This window comes from Centrocercus urophasianus, unplaced genomic scaffold, assembly GCF_019232065.1.
Source record: "Centrocercus urophasianus isolate 14NV4802_14NV808 unplaced genomic scaffold, USGS_Curo_1.0 seq_28, whole genome shotgun sequence".
Classification (NCBI taxonomy): Eukaryota; Metazoa; Chordata; class Aves; order Galliformes; family Phasianidae; genus Centrocercus; species Centrocercus urophasianus.
Genome location: NW_024884844.1, coordinates 8,450,548 through 8,472,678, shown reverse-complemented (window position 1 = coordinate 8,472,678; position 22,131 = coordinate 8,450,548). Strand labels below are relative to the sequence as shown.

The window sequence follows — 22,131 nt, the reverse complement described above, 5'->3', positions numbered from 1 at the left end:
GAACTCTTGGGAAAAAAAACAACAAAACAACAACAACAAGCCAAAGCAAAAATGCAGCTTATGCAAATAAGTCATGCTGGAAAATAAAACAGAACTCATACCTGTGCAGCACTATCTAAAGTGCTAAGTTCTGTGGACTTCTGCCCCCTTTGCTGATCACAGTAATATTTATTCTGTTTCCACTGTGGAGGTGAATGGTTCCGAGGCTGAGGGTTGTTGGGTATATTTAGCTGCATCATTACTACTCCTCCACCCGGTGGTGCTGCTACTGCTACATGGCAAGAAATGGACAGGATGCAGTTGGTTCATCATCAGTTTCAATTTTAATTTTAGTAGAAAAGACATGAATGAAAACAAAAGAAAATGCTTACAACATCCTGCTAAATAAGCTGCTCATTTCTAGAGAACTAGGACAGGATATTCTGTACAATTCTATTTCCACTATCAAATAAATCTGCACTAGATTAGCTTAAGAGAAGGCTTCCCAGAACTGCAGAAGATAAACGGAACCACTGAAACTCATTAGTGGGAATATTTTTTAAAAGGAATTCTATTTAACAATAGTTAGAAGTATTCTACATTTACTGTAGTTATTGTCAGAGTAAAGTTCTCTTTGATTGGTGCCATACATTAGAAAGATCTGAAATGGGTCTTTAGTCCAAAGCAACGTTTTATTCATTCACAGATTTTATAACTATCCTACAAGTCTGGGGTTGCTTTTCTGAGCAGGGAACGTAGTTTGTTCCATGCAGCCAGCACCACTCAGCTGCTGTGGTTGCTGCAGAAATTCCAGTTAGGGGAGAACAGCCAAACAGCCAATGCTGTTCCATATGGTTTTGTGTAAAGAGCTGTGAGAGTTTTTCTGAGAGATTAGTTGTTATCCCCCATCCCAGGTAATTTATATAATGTCCTATTTACTTGGAAATGGTTGTTTGCAATTTCCTTCTTTCTTCTATATTATGTTTACATAATTTCTCAGAAACCATGATTAAAATACACTGTTTGAACACCATTTAATCATCCAACTTCACTCCCTTCAAACAGAGAGTCCACAATCTTCTCAATTCATTACCTACATCATACCACCAATTAGGAAAAGTCAATCAGATTACAGAATGCATTGCTCCTATATCTTCTTAAAATGGGCTATTGTATTCACTACCCCTGCACTGCAAAAAGAAACAATCTGATTCCTTGGAAACACAAACCATACAATGTAGAGCAACAGGCTCTTAATATTAGAACTGTGTTAGCCTTTCTAAACTGTACTGTGAAATATTTACTGTATTGATGTTTATCAAAACAATGTGATAATAGCAATTTTTTTTTCCTAATTTTTTAAAATGGCAAAAAGTTCTACCTATGTGCTACAGATTGAAATATAATCATCAGATTACCTTGCCAACTTTAGTAGAGGGTATCAATTTGAGCGTCCCTGCTCTGTCCTTGTAAAAGTCACACGGTGAATATTTCTATTCTGTTGTGCAGCAAAATAAAGCAGACTTCTGCTTATGGACTGCTGCTATTAATCTGAGTAACACACAGCAAGTTGACAAGTGGCAAGGCCTCTGTAATCTCTATGCACAGACTCGAGGAAAAGAGGCAAAAACCAATTTACACACTACCTTTCACACAAGATTGGTTTCATTTTATTAATTATGCACATATGTATATATAAATATTATAAATGTTAGATTTACATTTTACTGCTTTATAATTTCCACAGTGCTTGGCACATAACTTTTGTCATCTCTGTTCTATGAGATAAGAACTCCCAAGGAAATAACCTGCAGCATTACTGCTTGACAGATGTCACATGCTGAAAAGTTCTACGTAAACTGCAAAAGAAAACTGTAGATCCCCAAGTGCTGTTTCTCTTTACTTCTACTATAAGTTCCACAGCATTTGAGTAAGTGAGAATAAATGCAACTCTTTTCCTATAACAAGCATGCTTGAAATCAAGTGTCATAGAAGGCATAAGTCAAATGCAGATATTCAGCTATCAAAAAGCATGGCAAGAAGAACCCGGGAGAAATCCTTGAAAGGCTCCCAGACTGAGTGTGCTCCCCTTCAAATTTTTCAGAAGGAGAAACACCACTCAGCTGCATGCCTATGTATGTCCTGTGTCCTTACCTCGAGATGATTCCTCAAGGTATCATCTCACTATTGCTGTTGCTCAAGTGCGTGCGTTTTTTTATTCTCTCAATATTTAGAAGGCTTTTACCTTCCCAAACCTTGTTTAAATGACAGTTTAACAGGTTTGAATCAAAACAGCATAAAACAGAAACATAGAACAGGGTAAGGGTAGAACAAACCAATTCTAGACCAATTTTGGATGCCTGGAAATGGCCATCTTTAAGATTTATATCCCAAAAGAAAGAAAACTAAAAATGCCTGTGAACTAAAATACACTGCTGATCCAGCTATCATGCCACCTAACTGTATGTTACCTATTTACTAATGAACAGCCTCTAAAAATATCTTTAAAGATAACAGGTCATAAGAGACTCCACATCTCATTCTCCACTGGAATCTAGGTCATTGACCTAGTTGCTTCAGCTATTGCTTGCAAAATACTGATAACAATGGTAGAAATTACACCCCCCTTTTCTTTTTGTTGCCAGTGAAACCTCTCCTGCATCAAATTCCCTTTCATTAAAATAAGGGCAGTAGTACTGACTACGATTAAAAGATTGATCTATAAATCTCTGGTTTGGAGGCTAACCCCAATGCCCTTACTTTCCTGACCAGCTCATCAAATTATATGATAATTGTGGTTGGAAATGCAGAGATTTAAAGTGTCTGGATATCAATACTTATAAACGTTTCAAGGACAAGACAAGCTCTATGTCACTACTGTTTTCATACTGCATTGAAGCTGCTATATATAGTCCTTAAAAAAAAAAAAAAATCTTAATATTTTATAGAGTAAAACATTCCAAAACTGATTTAAGTACTTCTGCTAAGCAACACTGTTCTCTGTTGAAGAAGGCTGCCTCCAGACTGCTCATAAGTTGGCTGTTGTTTCATTTAGTTCAGTGCGGTCATTTTTGAAGTTACAATGACAGTAATTCAGATGAAGAATTATGAAAAAGTATTTGCAGAGACAGCATTCAAATCACAATTGTTCTCGCAAGTAGCCATGAAATCAACCTGATAATTTCTAGACAGAATGGCTTAGATGAAAATCCCAATAAAATATACCTTTTATTGGCTGCATGATGGAAAGACCAGTGGGTGAACTTTTACATGAGGGTGGAGACACTATGCTGTAGTGCAAAATGGAAGCAGCCTGTGGCAGCTTTGACTTTGATGAAGGTGGCAATAATGTAGGAGGTGATGGCTTCTGACTTGAATGGTTGTTATAAACTATGGAAGTAAAGGCAGTAAATAAGGCTACCAGAAGAAACAAACATGAGAACAGAATACTTCAGAGTATTTAATTTCCCTTTCAACATTTGAAAAGACTACCTCTCTCCTCTCTATCCAATCCCAGTAGCCACTGAGGAAAAGATTAAAGTCATTTGGCTGCAAATGCATTGTTCCCAAGTCTGACTCAATTCAAAAGCAGACATGCAAGGCATTGTGGTGTCCAATACTGAATTCTGGCAAAGTAATGAGAGCTTTCAATGATAAAAAAATTAAGATGTGAAGTTAACCTGTATGCAATCTAACTTCAAATACAAAAGGAAATAAAAAAATACCAAACCCTTAATAACAAATACAAACACTCTACATAACAATGGCTAAAAACTTGCTCCAAAAAAGCTTTAGTCCCCCAACCTGCACATTGCTGTCCTTGAAGCTGCTGTGAGTTACAGGGTGATGATGTTCTAGGAAACTGTATCTGCTCTGATCCAGGAGGCTGCAAATATCCTACTGATGAACTGTAATAATAATAAAGAGAAAAGAACATGACTAACAGAAGTTTGTCACATTTAATCCTAACCACTGCATTTGTTGCCTACAGACACCACAAATTACTGGGATTTCACTAATTTCAATCAGTAATATTCCCACCTACCCCCTGCCCAGGAATCTTTTCTTCAGAAGACAGTGGTTTCGAGTCTGTTCATTGGCCATAACTTATGACCTGTGTATACCAAGAAGCTGTCGTGATTTATTTATTTTGGTATGTGTGCAAATAGACGGTATAAAGATGTACAGAATTAATTAACCATAATTAGGTCTCAGTTAAAAAGCCACCACAGAACCCACCACAAGGATTTCATATGCTGTTTTCTCGGCTGGAGGCTGGCCCCAAGCAGCTGAGTCAGCTTATGCAGCACATGGAATGAGCATACTCATCCACTTCAGAGCACGGTAAGGCAGCTTAGACAGATACCTACAGAGGTTGCCTTAGCATGGCTTTTCCAAACAGGAGATTGGAAAAAAGTACCCAGGCATGGAAGAAGACAAAGAAATAGCCTTTCATTTTTCTGTAATACATACAAAAAGGATAATTTTGGAAGTTTATTTATGCCAGCTAATTTTCAAGACGTTCAAGTCAAAACAGTTGAGGAACCGATACAACCAAACTCTGTCATAACACAGAACATCTGTTGGGTTGGAGGACTGCAAACTGAGAGTGGTCATGTCAGTACTGACAGAAAGTGAATATCCTGAGGGAATGAGATCTTTTTAAACACCTTCAAACAACAGAATAAAGGAAGTGTGATCCTGTTGAGCCTCCACTAGAAATCCATTTTCACGTATGACTTCACCTAAATTTTTTTTGCATCCTTTGTCCCCAAGATCAAGTATTTGATTATAAATTAAAAGTGCTCATATTTTGAAAAAGGCAAAACTCAGTGGAAACTAAAACAAATTGCTTCCTATCTGCATAGGATGTACTCTTTCACACAGCTTCTTATCTTTCTATTATTTTAGTCTACACTAATGACCTGTGGGTTTGAGTCCACTCAGTTCCTGCAGAACAGTATTCTGTGTTCTTTGTTAAAGTGTTGTATTTTGATAAAAGCAAGATGCTGTCCTAATGTCCAAGATGCTAGTCTGCTCTGAAGTTACCCTGCTTGAAAGAGATGGCCATTGCAAATGACAGAAGAGATCAAGCAACAAAGCTTATTATAAAAAAAAAAGTCTATGATGATGTCTACCTGTGACTCCACTGAATCTCAAACATAACCAAAGAAGAAAAGGTTAAAAAGAACCTTATGGTACACAGAACAAGAATTCAGATTCATTTAATTTGATGAAGCCGTGTAGCAATAACATAAATACTGAAATCTGTGCTCACAGATGGATGAAGCAAGCTTCATACCATTGCTGCTTGTTTAAAAGCTGCAAGCCAAGTATTTTGAAACACAACATGTAACAAGCATTAATTGTAATGAATTCTTTTAGGTATTCAATTATCTGTTCTATCATGAGTACTCAACATTATTTATCAAACAAGACCTGAACATCCAAGGAAGTTCCTATATTCATTTCATAGCCAGCGTTGTGCTAACAGGCTTTGTTAGTTATGTGCACAAAAGGAAGTTGAGTAATCTGTTTCAGAGATTCAAAATAAAGAGAATAAAGATAACTGCAAAAAGGTATTGCTACTGGACATCCTCGTGTTTCACGTGTAAAAAAAGGAACACTGAAAACTACAATGTAGAACTTACAAGTAAAAGATTGCTGATAGCAACACAGAAACAGTATATTTCCAGTCCAACAAGCAGTACTGGTTGTTTCAGTTAACTGCATAAGAGTAAAAAATGAAATAGCTAACAAAATATTTGCAAGTCTGCCTATAAAATACATCTCAATACATGGAGTAATATAGCAGATATGTCCGTTTCTACAGGGCAATTAAACCTTGTTGCTGAGAAATCAAATAACTAAGTTAAACTTACCTTAAATTATTCTGTTGACTTGATGGAATGACACTGTAGTAAACTGGCATTCCTGTTGTGGGCAATCCTTGATTTGACTGACCAGGAATTATTACAGGCTGTTGATATGTCTGCTGGGGCACTGCCTGGGAACCTTGAGGCACCGAAACCTAAAAATTGAGAACACATTAAGACTTCCTTGTGCAGACAGTGTTTCATTCTGCCCCTTGTTTAAAACTTCTGCTTCACATTCCAGTTGTCTTTGTTTACTGTTACTACTTTTTCAAATTTCTATCCATGTCACTTTGAAACATACTTGCAGATTTCATCCATTTACAAAACAATTGTAAAAAAAATTAAAAATAGATCACTCTGAATGCACAGATTGGAAAGTTCTGAGTAAATTACCCACCTGATAAGATGGCACTGAAGGATATGGAACAATCACACCTTGAATTTGATTCCCAACGTTGTTGTGTTGGCCACTGACTAGACTTTGATTCTGAGACTGTTGAACTCCAACTAAACCCTGGTAGTTTTGCTGCTGGTTAGGCAAAACTTGGTAACCTGAAATTATACATTTGAATGTTATTTTGAAATAATTACATATGAACGAATTTTATAAACAGTTGCCTATATGAAGAGGTACGTGTGGCATTTTCCAATGGCTTTCTACATCTGGCAGCTTTGTAGGAGTTGAACTCATCATGCACATAAAAAGAAGCCAACATTAGAAATTAACAGATTTATTTGTTTGCATCCATCTGGCATCAGCATTAAATACTTCACATCCTATCTGCAGTGCTGCTCTCACATGCTTGCACTGTTTATACTCCAGTGAGTTACATGTGTTAACACCTTGATTTGTCTGGTGAAAGCAGAAGGCATTTGAACAAGGCATGCCAGATAACATTAAGAGAGAATCAGTTGTCAGTTTTCATAAATAATGCTGTTTGAGGTACACCGGCTTTGAAATTCCGGTGATAACTTCTGCCAGCATCTCAGGTGCCCCAGAGATAGAAGTAGCAGTGATTCAGGGCTGAAGCACACCGTGCAAGGCATACGTGCAAGTCCTTTTCAAAAGGGCCATTTCTAAACTGAAGTATGGGATACTAAAACAATTAGGAACTGAGAGAAATCTTCCAGGTAAAAGCCACATTCACATACAATGGAGACATTTCATACTTAACTTTACCTCGTGGGGAAAAGGAAAAAACCTGACCTCGATATCCACCCCCATGTTGTGATTCTACAACCATTTATTATTGCTTAACTGGGACCCTCTATTATCTTCCAAAAGTGTCCTAGACAAATAAGTAAATAAATAAACCCACAGGTCTGAGTGCCAAACAGGAAACAGCATCTGTGCATTTACTGTGCTCCAGCCCCACATTTTTTTGTAAATGCATATAGGAGATAACTTCTACCATGATGAAAATACATGCAGAACAAAAATGACATTCTTTTTCCCCCCTACTCCACCTTTAAGGCTATGTGCTTAATTACTTACCATACAGCAAAACCCTCTAGCTATTATGTGGCTGAGACAATGCCAGAGACTACAAGAGAGTAACAAAATGGGGCTTGTCCAGATGAACTGCTGGCGAAAAGAGTCTGTATTTAACTCTCATGCATTCACATCTAACAAATTTGGCGTTCCCCATGCTCCCTGGCTTGATATGGAACTATAATTAATACAGCAAATAGAGCCACAAAAACTCACTTGGATTTTGTGTCTGCATGTTTAAAAAATTGCTTGGTCTATTTTGTAAATAATTATCCAGTTAACACAAAACAAAACCCAGGGATGTTCATTCATTACATACGTTCAGGGTACAACAAACGTTGTGAATTAAGTCTCAGCTTTTACAGAGATTGCAACAATGGAGACTGACAGACTGGTAACATCAAATATTGTTTGAGAAAATTAAAGGGAAGAAGGTTCAGTTAATTATGAGTGCTGTTCATTAGAAACACAGAATACACTACGTGCTTTCAGAGCACTATACAATTCAGAACAATGCATGCTTGAATGAAGAAGAGTAATTACAGTTTTTAATAGCTAAGCTTGAACTGCACACAAAAATCTCTCATATCTGCAAAAAACAAAATGCTTCAGTGTATTTTGTTGCAGAATGATCTACAGCCCCTAAAAAGCAACAGAATGCAAAGCTGCATATGACAGATACAGTCAGTAATACATCTGCAATCTAAAGCCCTCACTTCCTAGGCTCTGTAATGTAGCTGTGAACATTTGTCACTTTTTTTCTAGCACTTTCAGTGACAGATGTAATCAGTTTTGCAAGTGGAGAGAACTGGAACAATAGAAATTGACTGCCAAAAAGGTTTTCCACTGTATTCCAAAGAATATTCTATTTTTAGCACCACAGTTTCCCCTCTGCATTTTAAACGGTATGACAGAAATGCAGCACTCAGCAGAAAAAGAAAACTCACACCTGCCATAGTGGACTGCCTCCTAACAGAGAAATACTCCAAAGCAGTAGTTCCTGGAAGAAGCGTTTCTTGATATTTACATAATTTAAAATGAATCACTTACTATAAGTTAGCAGACAGAGTATAGAAATACATCTTCTGAATGATACACTGAGAGTGAGAAATGGCTTTTAGTCAAGAACACAGCAGTACAATAACCTGGTTAGCAAGTGATGACTACAGCTTGATACCAACTACTGCATCGACAGCTGTAGGAGCTTTATCACTGGCCATTTTGTAGCAGAAGCCAGTTGAGCTTCAGTTGATGTTCCAAACAGTAATTGCAGTCCAGTTCGGATTTTTAATCAACCTGTGGTTAGGTCTCATGGTAACTTGGCCCTCACAATTAGGAGGACATGAGATGCTACTTTCTTAAAGAGTGTTTCCTCCTATTTACATATTTGGACAAACAAAGCATTTAAAATAGAAGCGAAAAACCTAACACCTGAAACCCCTTTAAAAAGGAAGCCAGGAAGCAGCTGAAAAAGAGACCGGTTCACTGTGAGAAATACAAACCTCTCAGACAGTGTTACGGCCCCGAATTCAACAGCTCAAAGTCAGGCCATCCCATAATGTTAAACCAAACGTGGTTTCAGTTGCCATGCTCTCAGAAGCTGTCATCTTTTATCCACATTTGTTTGGAAAATAATTTCATAGTTAGTAAGCACTTTATAAAATGAATAAACCCCCGTAAGACACGATCTGCTCACTCTTGTTCTTGACCAGACTCACAGAACATCTGGAGCTGGAAGGGACCCAGCCTGAGGGACTCACTGCTGCATTGGCCAAGCAGCGCGTTGCTTTTCACCTCAAACACAGCCACCGACACTGAGCCCCAACCATTTCAGATGTAGCTTTAGGTCTTACTGCATGTACTGGTCAATATCCAGATACCGTTAGTCGATGGCCAGAAAAATCATTTATTGTGTATTGTATTAAACCGCAATTTAAACACTAAAACTATCTTTTGTTTGGAACTTAGAGCAGTTAAGACACATCTCTCTGATTTTACATCATTTCAAGTTATTAATTCATCTTATTTTACAGGCAACTAATTTTTTTTAGTAACTAAGTTACCCGTCTTTTGCTTTGTCTTATAACTTACTCAGTTTTAGACTAAAAAATTCTCCTGTAACTTAGCAGCATGGGCCACTCGCAGTAATGGCTCGGATCTCAAGTTTCCTGAACAACTGACTCAAATTGTTCTGCTTCAGTTGCACACTGTGTCCAATATGTGAACTTTTACTTGAAATCATAAGGCAAAATAATTCTAAAAGCAGAGGACAAAATGTATGTAGGGTATTCTAATGAAATGCTGAGTAACTTCAACAAACCTGTCTGCTGTCCAGGCTGTGCCAGTGGTTGGTTTTGCTGCGTGTTGTAATGGACAGAAACAGGTCGATATTGTTGACTGGAGTGCGGATACTGACTGGGGGTACAATAACAGGCCGGCATCTAGGGACAAACAACAGTTAAGGAGTTTCAGTAGCAAGTTTATAGAAGGCAGACGCATAAACAGAAGAAGAATGCAGGGTTAAAAGAAAGATAGATGCAAAACTTCAATGATGCTTTAGCAACTTTTTTACATATAAAGCCTCTTTTTAATGGCTGATTTCTTGGACTTCCAATGTAGAAAGGAAAATTCCACAATATTACATTTTCCTATGCAGGCACTGATTTAATGAACTGCTTTTAGCAGGCTTTGGTGACTGTGCATGCCATTCCAGCCAATGCCAGAAGAAAGCAACCCCGTTACTTTTAAAATGCAGCACCATTGGTGAAACCATGGAGAAGGATGGAGGGAAGCTGATTTAGTATCTCGGGACCAATTTGCACTTGAAGTTTTAAAATGTTTCTATCAATAACAAAGTGTATGTTTTTGGTGGGTTTTTTTTGTTTGTTTTTTAAACCAGCTGCACATGAATAGGCAGACTTTACAGAAAGCTCACTGACGAAAATGCACAATTAGTTTCTAAACATAGCTTTCAGTAGAATGGAAACAAAGCCCTTGTACCTGTGGCACAGGTTGCTGCATATATCCCTGCTGTGGGAGGACCTGCTGGCTGACAGGGTGGCTGGATGGAGAGTAGCCCGGAGCAGAAACCGGCTGGCCAGAAGGTGGTGGAGGTGGAGCGGCTGCTATGATATAACCAGACTGCTGCGGGGGCTGCAGGACAACAGTGGACTGGAACATAGTGGTGTGAGGTTCAGCTGGATCAGCAGGTGGCTGACGGGCAAGACTCATATGGCTAAACTGTGATCCTAGGTTGTCTTGCTGCAATAATAATAAAAAAAAAAAGTTACATTTGGAAATACTTAAAAAAAAAAGAAAAGTAGGCAAATATCTTAAACAAAAGGTTTCAGATAGGAATGTCTTAAATTATTGCACAATAGCAACATCAGCCAAAGAAGAACAGGAAAGAACATTATGAGAACACAGTAGTGAACTGTCTTCAGTGCTGACAGGGGAAAGTACATCCACACTCAGAGACTCCACTCACTTCACATACTCGAATTTTTTGGATTACGTCTGCCTCTATCTACTTACTGCAAGAAGTCAATTGTCAAAAATACATTCTTCTGATTGGACTTCAAATTCTGCATGAAAACACAGAACCCCAGCTAGAACAGCAAAAGGCTGTATCGACGAAACAACTTTTGGTTTTAAGAGCTTCAGTTAATGAGGCTTTAATCCTGGATAACAAGGTACATTTGTAAAAGGCGGTGTTGTGCTATGCACTCGATTTCATGCTAAAAAATGAATCCTCGCAACAGCTGCAAAAAAACATTCTAGAAATTACTTATTATCTCTGTTTTATTTACATCTGAAACCACGGTGTGATGGCACTGGACACTGCACAAGTCCTGTGATGTTTGAAAACTTCTACTACTGTAACTAAGCCTAAGCACTTGTTCTTTACAACATCAACATCAAACAAATTACCAGCATCCCAGAAATTAAAAGTTATCACTAGTATTGCCTTGGTTAGTAAACATGAAATTTCACATTTCAAAAAGCAGTCTCTTTAACTGTGAAAAAACTCTCAAAACCTTTAAAAGCATCCGATCCTCTCTCACATCATCCTGAAGATAAGAGGTAATCAAGAAAGACTAAGTTCAATTTCTGTCTTTTACAGATCATCTATATTCATATTTTATGATGACATTTTACACTTTTAGCCTTGGAATTATTCATCTGATACATGAATTTGCACATGAAATGTTATTTGGAATACTTCTGAATTTAGAACCATCTCTGTTTTCCTTCTATCAACAATTTACATTTCCCTATGGCACTTCTGGAATGAGGCCTATTAACACAATCATAACGCTTTTCTGCATTGAACTTTCCATACTGCTTCTCACAACATCCAGGTTAGAAAGGATACTGATATTTCATTATGACGTAATATTAACTCCCAAAACATCTAAAGGACAAAAAGCAGCAACACACGTTGTACTATCAATACCAGTAAATCATCTGGTCAGTTATTCCTGCAGTGACACGTACAGTACGTATTGTCAAAACATGGATAAACCCAACCTTCCTGCTACTACGGGTGATAATTCATTTAGATTACGAACCAGAGTCGATTAATCCTTTTCACTACGTTACATAAGTTGCCATCAGTAGAAATACATTTTTGAAACTGATAGCACAATTAGTATTCAAACTCACTTCCTGAATATGAAATGGCTTGAAACCATCATAAACCTGGAAGGAGTTTCATTCTTTGTTTTAGCCTAAACAATGATTGCAGACTGCAGCACAAAACTAGCTCCTGAATGAGCTGCTGCTGGAAGCAATGCATCACATGGGTTAAATAACCATTCTCATTTAATTAACTGAGAAGTTATATACATTGCAGTTTACATGTGCTCAAACTCTAAAATAACATGAGAAACAATGTTGCTGAAAAGAAAGCACCCCTAATGCAGTGCAGTTCCTTTTAGAATTGCACACCTAAAGTACAGATAATGGTTATAATATCATCTTAATTAAGTGCAGGCTACTGAATTCAGATTAATGAGCATCTGTTGTCATATGACATGATTTATGTTGCAAGCAATAGCAAAATACAAACTTCAAATTCATCATAAAATAGCTATTGTACAACAGGTAGAGCAGTTTGGGGAGTTGGAAAGCCTCAATTTTTGACCTGGGCCCTAGTTCACATTCTGCTTTGGACAACATTTCTCCTTCAATAGGCCTCACTTTGCCTCAGCAATAAGACTCTTAAATAATACCATTTCTACAAGAGACTAATGGATTTCATTTCCAGCTTCTATCTATTAAGAACAAGGGATGCTGTGAACTGTTTAAGAGTTCTGACAAAGAGGCTTCAAAAAGTTACCTCAATAAAACCCAGCACAGCTGACCCTTGGAAAGCAATTAGGAGTCAGCTGAAGAAAGAGCAGACAGAAAGCAACAAGGGTGGAAAGGATGGATAGAAAGACATTAATCAAAAGACACAAGGCATTGACTGGCCAACAAAACTTGGAAAAAGTTGTTTCTTAGTTAAGAAAATATTATATATCATTATATACAGATAAATAGAATAGCCTTAAATGTATGCATTTCTCTTGAACTTGAAATTAACAGGGAACTATTTTCCACTACTCAGGTGATATTTTAGTGTGACTGAAAAGCTAGCCAGTCATTATACCGCTATCACACATCACTTACAAACAACCCAGGCAAAGGTCAGCTTCCACTAATGATTAACCCACGCAAAAAGGAAATGAACAGAAGATATAATACCACAGAATATTGCTGGGTAGAGGAGACTGGCAGGAGCGGGGGTGGATAAGAGACTGCAGAGTACTGAACAGGCTGGGAAGAAGGCTGTAGAGGTCGGATAGGCTGAAGAAATAACAGGTTTATAAACATGGTTAACATAAGAGAAGTGAAAACAGTTTTTTGTAACAGGACAAAAAAAGCAACTGTGTTCCAGTTGTTACCAGAAAGGGAAGGGATAGGTTTTTGGATTTTTTTTTTTCTTTTAATTAAGCTGAAAGACTGCATAGAATTAAAAGTAATTTTCAATATGGCATTTGTTTTGTTACACATTGTATTGGCTATAAACTAAGTCAGCAGATTGCTTTTGTTTAACATTTGCCATGTCTTTCAGAGAGAGACTGTTTTGAAATTATAAAATAAGAGCTAGACTTGCATTCTAAACAGAAGTTGTTTCAAAGTAGCTGAAGACAGAATCAATCTATTAGCAACCACAGATTAAAACATGTTGCTTTTATTTATTCCCCAATACTGAAATATTTTATGTGCACTCTGGTTAACCATTTAAACACAGAGAGCTAGCCCATCCTTCAGCATGCACCACTGTAAGCAGGACAAACCTAAGAGGCGTTCACACCTAGCAGCTCTCAGCTACCACTTGGGTGCCAGCAGTACAACCTGACAGCACAGCCCAAGAACTTCTGACTGAAAAGTAAGCTTCATGAAAGAATACTTCAACTGGACCAAGTGCCTGCCTTGCTGACCAAGGTTTTGTGTGCTGACAGGGTTTGTGTGTGGGTGTGAGTACATGAGTGAGTACAGGATGAAGACAGAACCCTTTTTTCTTTTTTCTATAATCTTGATACTATAACATTTTCAGTACATCATTTTCTGTATTTTTAAGAAAAGACTGTTTACCCTGCTCAGTTATTAGGAAAACTGACAGTTCTGAGAACTATGGGGAAGAATTCCATATACTCCTATCTGTGCAGCTATTCCTGCTTCTACAGCCTGTGTCAACAGAGCAAACCTGCTAATCCCTTGTAAGACAGCAGTACAGCAGTATCGACCATCAGTGCAAGCAGCATACATTTGACATGTGCACCTGTGAGAGGATGTGATTAGCTGCTGGCTGTTGCTGATGTGGGGGAAGAGGTGGCTGTTGTGCAGGTCCAGGCACTTGGGTCCTAACAGGTTGCTGAGGCATAGGAGGATTGTACACAACTGGAGTGCCATCTGGATTAAGGAATGGCTGACCTGAATGGTTGAAAAAGAACAAAGACAGACAGTTCTATTATCTGAGTTTGGAGAAAATTAAGATAATTAATAATAATTAATTAATATATTTATATATTTACAGCAGACAAAATGAATTAATAACAGTTAGAAAGAAAGTCATACTGTTTCATATCAAATTTATGCCAAATTCCCACAACTACATTTACAATGGCCATAACTAAAAGTGAGTCAACTGGCAAATTATATGCTGCTAAAACATGCAAATGAACATTTAAATTAGACAAAGAAACTCAGCACTGACTTAATGAACACATAAGCATTTACCATACCCTGACAGTCCAGACAACTTATTTTTATTAAGTGAACTGAAAAAGGGCAGAAGCAGTAAAGGACAACTCTACTAAAACAGTATTTTAAGGACCTTTTAGAAGGCAATTAAATAAATAACTCCAATTGTTTTGAACATCAAGTGAAACATAGGACAGAGTAAAGGCAAATACCTGTACAAAATAGACAAAATAGAAGCAGCAATTATATTCCCATAACAGCTAACAAGGTTGAAGTACTTCTATTCATAGATCAATTCCTTCAGCTTTCCACTGAAATAATGTAATACTATTCTCCTATTTAATAATTTGCAGCTTCAATATTGAAGCACCCCATTAATGCCATTAAAAAAAAAAATTAGAAGTAAATTCTAAATAAACAGTAACTTGTTTTGTTGCCTAGGTTGGGGAAAGAAAAAAAAAAACTAACAAGAAGACCCAACAGAACAGCAGATCAGCAAGAGCCCACGTTTAAGTTAGAATCATAACTTGAGTTTTAATTAACATCAAACATCAATTATAGAATTCTGTTGCTTTTCTGAGGTGAGCGCGAGTAAAAACGCTTACAACATGAAAAACTGTTTCACAATCCATTCTTTCTTTGCCCTTTCCTGCTGCTATGTGGAAGTCTCACCAAAGCTACTGGGAAATGACCAACTGTACAGGAGGAACAAAGTGAATCTAATCACATGCAAAATGCTGACACAGACATCAGTGAAATGAAGATGACTTAAAGGCCACTACTTAAACTGTATCATGTTTCAGATGACACTATTTGCAAACTGATGGTAGCCTTCCAATGTCTGCAGTTATCTGTTTTGTTTACAGCAACTCCAAAGATTTTAATATGGTCACGCTATAAACTCGTAATATGAAAAATGAGCCAATACCCTTCATATTTACTACAGAGCCCAGAGCACGCGAATGCCTACAAATGCTAGAAAGTTCTGCTTTCCTAGCAAAATTTGATCACAAATTGCCACATTGCGCTTAGATGGCCAACGTCACAGTGTAAGATTCACATGTAAGATGTGCAGTGGTCCCATTACGCCTAGAAGCAAAGTCAGTGCTATGTCCAGAACCTATACCTGAGATAGCAAACAGTTCCTCCTCGAAATGCAATGGCTGCCTAGAAAAATTAGCTGCTACAGTCAGCTGTAACCAAATTCTATCAGGACCAGCATTGGCCGTTCTTTAGAGGGATTTAGTTAAGAGAAGCTTTAGGTGGCATGTCAATATGTAGATCCATTAATCAAATAGTTTTCTACTTTGGATACAAGAACAGCAACTGATTTATATTAAAGAAAAAGAAAATTATTTATTTACGGGAGAGAAATAATTTAGTAAGTGATTACCTTAACAACAGCAATCAGAAAAAATCAGTTTTACAAAAGTACATGCAATTATATTCAAGTATAATTAAGTCTGTCTAGAGAATGATGAGAAATGCATCCTGAAGAATTTCCTCATCTAGAAAGGAAACAAATCTGTATACTAAATGTAAAATACAATCTGTGTTGCATAGAACAGGTAAAATCAAATCTTCAGTGTTCCTTAGCTTCCACAAGCAAGTAAAAGGTTGAATTTTTTTTTTTTTAAATCAGGCAAGAAGTTACACATCTCTGCATCTACATTATGAAGTTTCATCCTCCTACTTATTAAAAATATTAATATTGGCCAAATACACCAACATTGACTTAATCTTGTTTTAAACTAAACAGAGGTTTAAAAATAGCATATAATCTATCCTTATTTCTGTCATGAGTTTACAGAAATGTTTGTTGTGATGTGCAAAACAAAGGATAATGAATTCTTTCAAGTCAGTGTGAATATTTGCTCAGGAGCACTTCCTTCAGTGAAACTGTTTTATATTAGCATTCAAAAACACTCTTTCCTCTCTCCCCTTATTCTGTATTCTAGATAATAAATGACATATTATTTTGTCCTAGTCACTGTTACAATACATTAAACCTATAAATTAAAACCTGTAGCAAAATCCAAAGTGAGTTTACTTACCCCTTTTATATAGAAGTCATGCTTTTTAAATTACGTGTACGGAACAAACATAAACACCAAAAAATAAAAAGAAAGAACAGTACTGAAATTAACTCTTATATAAACACTTGCACATTTTTGTCTGAGTTCTCAACTGCAACAAGAACACCCACGAGGAGATACCAACCTGTTTGAGGGTTGATCAGAATACTGCCAGGTGGAATGCCTGTCGCTTCCAAGGGAAGCAAAAAGAAGCTAGTGCTAGTAGGTGCCACTTGCCCATTTATGCCACCATCAAAGGAAAGAGAGTTACTAGTGCTGACAGTTGGATAGACGGCAGGCGTGCCATGAGAAGGCTGGCTTAGAGCTGGCACTGGAAGAGGCTGCTGGGTGTGAGAAAGAGAACCCGTGGATGACCCTACACTACTAGAAGACTCTGAACCTAGGAAAGGAGTAATGAGAAATTGTTTTTACCTAAAGACAGAAACATCATGCTCACGTTATATATATATATATATATACATACACACACACACACACGCACACACTTTCAAATGCTTACCCTTAAAGCTAAGCATAAGCACATAATTAAACAGTGGCCTTGCCAACAAAATGTTCATTCATCTCCCCTGGAATACCATTATAAGATTCTTTCGGTAAACCAGGGGTCAATTCAGCACTGCTTTGCACTCCAACCGTCTCTAGATCTGATTTCTGGTCAGAAAATATATCTGTGTACATATACATGCACTACAGTGCAGTTCTTCCAGTTCTAATAACTGATTGCTGACACATTCCAAAAAGATGCATGCAGACATATTGATGTACTCAAGGGTTTACATACACCACTTGTGCACACACAGGTGACAGCTATCGTATGCATGCAGGCCATTGGATAACTCAGATCCATTCAGCCAGACATCTCTTCAGATAGGCTTACATTACATGCTCTATAGACAGCCTACATGCAAGGAACGACTTTTTTGTGCCTACTACACATCTGAGATCTGTCTCACCTGATGGACAAATTGCAGAATACTAAAATTCCCAACACACTCTTCCCAACCTCCCCTCTCCCCTGGCAATTTTAAGGCTGAAATAAAAAATGCAGCTAGAAGAAAAATGAGGTAATATGGTATTTTAAACCTGAATTAGTCTTATTTGAAGTTCAAGAAGAATACAAAATTGCTTAGAGAAAGCAGTTATTTTACAATTGTGAATGGCTATAAACATTGCAAGGCAGTGGAGAACCAGACCCCAAGCTTTCTGAAAGCTAATGCATGCTGACAAGAGCAATTTTCCCAGAAGTCCAATAGGGAATGGTCTACAGAATTGCGGTTTCCTAGAGACCTCTAGGTGTACAATCCAGCACACTTTTAATTAAGTGTTCGCTATGACACTTGCAGGACTTAGAGTATAGAAGTTTAAATGTAGTAACTCTTATTAGCAGCCTCTATACAATCTAGAAGACTGGGGTAAAACATATTTACCATTTTAAGTCACCTTATTGTCCTTCAGAAAACATTCTAATTGCAAACTTTTCATTTGTTAGTATGAAAAATTAGTACAGCTGCAAGCATTTGCTGATGCTGATAGCTTTTTCTTTTTTTGCTATTGCTAAAGTGAAATACAAAGCTAGAATTTGTACATTGTGCAAAATAATTTATGTCAGCTTCAGAAAACACTCCTGTTTTTATCAGTTACTTTGTTTAGATTTTTTAACAAAGGTAGCTACTTCTAGATTATGTAGAGAAATGAGACTGAAGTCAAAGTTAAAGCCAGTTACATCCTTAATCAAAAAATGAATGTTTTTTCTTTCAGTGTTTTTTAAAAAAGGTTTCTGAGAATGTACATGATTCCATGATTGGTGAATGTACAAGATGTACATGATTCCATGGTTTCAAAACAAATGTAGAAGTACTCTTGGAACATTTTTTTTTTTTTTTTTTTTTTTAAACACATCATGGAAAAAAAATCTATTTACTGCATTAAAGGTGTGGCAGTATACCTACAGTGTAGTGGAAGTTTCAGAGAAAAGTAAAAAAAATTCACAAATTCTCAGAAACATGTGTTGTAAGTGACAGGAAGGCCAGCTACAATACAGATAAGCAGTAACATTCCTCTTTTCTGATTTCCACTTCTAACTTTGAAGTAGCACATCTGTAACCCACCCACCTACTTCAAGACTCAAAATTCTGCACATCTAAGATTATCTCTTATATCAAATTTATTTACCATTTAGAATAGAAGTATTTACTAAATGTCACTTTTTATTCACAGAAGATTTATATCCTTATTTTCTGAGATGTTGGTTTGACATTAGTTACACATGAGCACACCTTTGAAACCCAAAGTCTTAAAAAACTTAGTATTCTTTTTCCCAGAATTTCTGAAGCTTACAATTAAACACTTTGTTCCATTCTTCTGTTTTTTTTTTCAGTAATCTAAAGATTAAGTGAACTTTTTAAGCATTTAAATCCTGGCAATGGTACTGATCAGAACAAACAATGATTTATAGGTTTTTATGCTATATTACCCTAGCAGGATAACAGCTCAGATTCTTAAGACTGCACAAAGCAGCTTTGCTGTGATGAAGTTAGAGCTGAACTCCAAATACATTTTGATTTGGTATTAAGTACGTATGTTGATAAATACCCTAAAATTCTTTGTAATTTTGTAATGCATTTATTTAAAGACACCAGTAATTAAGTTTTAAGTTCTACTTCCTAAGTCAAAAGCCTTCATTTTATTTGCAATTCTAGTTCTCCAAGGCACTTACACACCTAAGGCCTGGGTCAGTAGCCATTCTATGCATGCAGCACCCACTGAGACCAGAGGGAGCTGTATGCACAGAACACCTACAAGACCAAGGCCTCTACTCAGCACACATTCACAATACGCGTCAAACATCAACCAGTACGTACTTCACTGCTAGGTAACTATGTACAGATTCCATAATACCTGTCTCAGATAGCCTGCCTGTGCTTTTGCTGCTTCCAGAGCTATCTCCTCTTGTCAGAACTGAGATCCCACTGAAGCTGCTGGCCTTTGTTACAGCTGGCTTCAGGCTGCGGATGGAACTATCGGAGTCGGTGCTGCTCCAGGGCCGGGGCTCGCAATACTTCAGCTCGTTCTCAGTACTGCTCTGATGGCTGTTGGCTGATCTCCCTGATGTTTCTTTATTGATTCTGCAAGTTATAAACTAAAATTTTAGCACAAGCATCAATTGCAAAATAAAGGAAAAGAAGAAAAGAAAAAGGTGAAACGCATGCAGAATACTTGGGGATATATATATATATATATTTTTTTAGAGAATGCATCAAATACCTAAATATCTGTCGTCTTTGTTGTGTACTATTAGTTTCTTCCTCCTGGATTCTGTTGGCATTTTAATAAGATAGCTTAATATTTATTAAGAAAATAGAAAAGTGAGACAGAGTTGAAATGCAAATTTACTTACCTTTTATCAGTGAAATAATTCTCTTGGGAACACAGGGACTGAATGGCAAAAAAAAGTGTAGAAATAAGCATTAATGGCATCAAGCCCCTATTATGGCACCGTAACAAAACAAATTGCAATTTGAAGTATTTTCTGTTAGCTATGAAGTTTGATAGCTTTCTTCATATATAAAACTGCCTGTTTTTTATATAAAACTGCCATGAAAATGTAACCTCTTTGGTGAATAATTCCCATGTTACGGGGGGGGAAGAAGAGCCAGTACAAAAAGGCCTATCTGTAGGAAGTTAACTTTAACTTTAGAATAGGGCTGATCAATTCATTTATATCAGCATTTTCTCTGAAGCTGCAATTCCTTGAATTGGGCCTTTCCTCCATGCAACATCCAGCTGATGTGACTGTGCAGGTCTGTTAGCAAGGTCTTGGTTGCCTTATCCTCTGCTTGAAAGTGTATAGTAATAACACTGGCTACTGCAATAACTGTACTGAATTCATCAGATATAGGCACACATACAGTAAAAAGCAAAAAGGGCTATTAACAACTTTAATTATATTGTCCTCAACAAGGACTTCTAACTTCTGGTACAAAGCTTTCTAAGGGTATGATACATGGTATGCAAAAAGAAAAGGGTAATTAAGACTCCACACTTTTTGCTTGCAACTAGGGTGAACAAAATGATTTTTGGAAAACATGGGTACAGCAAATTAGCCTCTCAGAGCTCATTACACCTATAGAATAAGAATATTACGAATGTGTGAGAGCTACAGATAAATGGCAGAAAAGCTGGTTAATGGAATCAACTTTGCCAGACAACATTTACTTCTAATAATATTGAATGAAACAGAAACTCTACTTGCAAAAAATGCAAGGCTGAACAACAATTTACTAAGTGGCACTATATGATGCTCTGGAATAAGTTAATGGATTTGTATGGCTCACATACTATCATTAACACCACAAACCTATTAACTAAACTAGAGCTGCAGAATTTTCATCCCACTCAAGAGACCAGACGTCCAGACTTCTGACTCATTTAGCACCTGTGGAAATTCAAATTCTTTTATTTTTACTGGTCATAAGATGCATTCGAAATAAATAGGTTTTTCTCACCTATGTCTAAGAGCACACAAATGAAAATGATAATTATTGCTCTCAGTAACACTTGTAATGTCTATAGTACCAAAAATCAAACCTAAATTTCATTAAGAGGCAAAATAATGCATTGAAAGCAGTAATGCTAAAGAATATATAAAAATGTTCTTGATGTTACTGTGGGCTTCATGCAGTAACAACAAGAGAAAAATCAATAACTTCCCAGAAACTGCAGTATCATTTAAAAATTGACTTCAAGCCACACTAATGGTGATCTGCTCAGTACTCTTCTGACATAGAAAGCTTCCTGAAAAGAAACATCTCTTAACGAGCACACACACCTCCGTGAAGTGTTCACACAAAAGACAGCATGCTTTCCTTTGATACGTACGTCTTGTGCAAATATTCTCTCTCTAGCTCTCTGATACTCTTCTTCACGTTCTTCTATGGATTTACTTCTTCTGTCATCTTTTAATCGTATTCTCATCTAAATTAAGTGATAAAGTGTCAACTTACACATGAAAGTAGTACAGATACATCGGCCAATACAACAAACAGAAGTGGAAAGTAATATTTATTCACCTGGTTGTCATCTTTGTCTAAGCTAGAGTTATCTCTTTTAAGGATGTACCGCTTCTGAAAGTCATCACTCTTCTCATCCTTTATATGCTCACAAAACTTTTGGTCAGGTCTATGAAAAGTTGTTAAAAAGAAAAGTTTATGGACTTGTAAAATACATTATGCATGTGGAACCAACTGAAATGTGTACAATATATTTCATAGTCTAACAGATATGACAGATTGTGGCTGCCTGGGCAATGGGAAAAATATCAAAAACGTGTACTGCTGCGTACACCTGGCAACTCCTGTTCCTGATGCATGACAAACCTGCTCTCAAAATCGCTTCCTCCTTCAAAGCATTTGCTTCGGTTTCCAACTAAGGTGGGAAG

General features: G+C 37.1%; 1 protein-coding gene across 10 annotated transcripts in view; it reads right to left on the bottom strand.

The window, feature by feature from the left end:
• The window catches only part of R3HDM1 (R3H domain containing 1), a 66,374-nt gene that overhangs the window by 3,960 nt on the left and 40,283 nt on the right, over window positions 1-22,131 (bottom strand). For 5 of the 10 annotated variants that reach the window (XM_042827416.1, XM_042827417.1, XM_042827423.1 and 2 more), the window contains 14 exons: window positions 21,764-21,872; window positions 21,573-21,668; window positions 20,092-20,129; window positions 19,959-20,009; window positions 19,593-19,819; window positions 16,819-17,073; window positions 14,177-14,328; window positions 10,348-10,608; window positions 9,668-9,788; window positions 6,253-6,407; window positions 5,862-6,010; window positions 3,784-3,887; window positions 3,205-3,369; window positions 102-271 (listed from right to left, as the gene is read on the bottom strand). In XM_042827416.1, the coding sequence (XP_042683350.1) occupies window positions 102-271; window positions 3,205-3,369; window positions 3,784-3,887; window positions 5,862-6,010; window positions 6,253-6,407; window positions 9,668-9,788; window positions 10,348-10,608; window positions 14,177-14,328; window positions 16,819-17,073; window positions 19,593-19,819; window positions 19,959-20,009; window positions 20,092-20,129; window positions 21,573-21,668; window positions 21,764-21,872 (2,053 nt within the window). Of the gene's footprint in view, window positions 1-101; window positions 272-3,204; window positions 3,370-3,783; window positions 3,888-5,861; window positions 6,011-6,252; window positions 6,408-9,667; window positions 9,789-10,347; window positions 10,609-13,095; window positions 13,198-14,176; window positions 14,329-16,818; window positions 17,074-19,592; window positions 19,820-19,958; window positions 20,010-20,091; window positions 20,130-21,572; window positions 21,669-21,763; window positions 21,873-22,131 lie in introns of all 10 variants that reach the window. The other 5 variants (XM_042827421.1, XM_042827422.1, XM_042827424.1 and 2 more) reach the window with 4 other exon arrangements.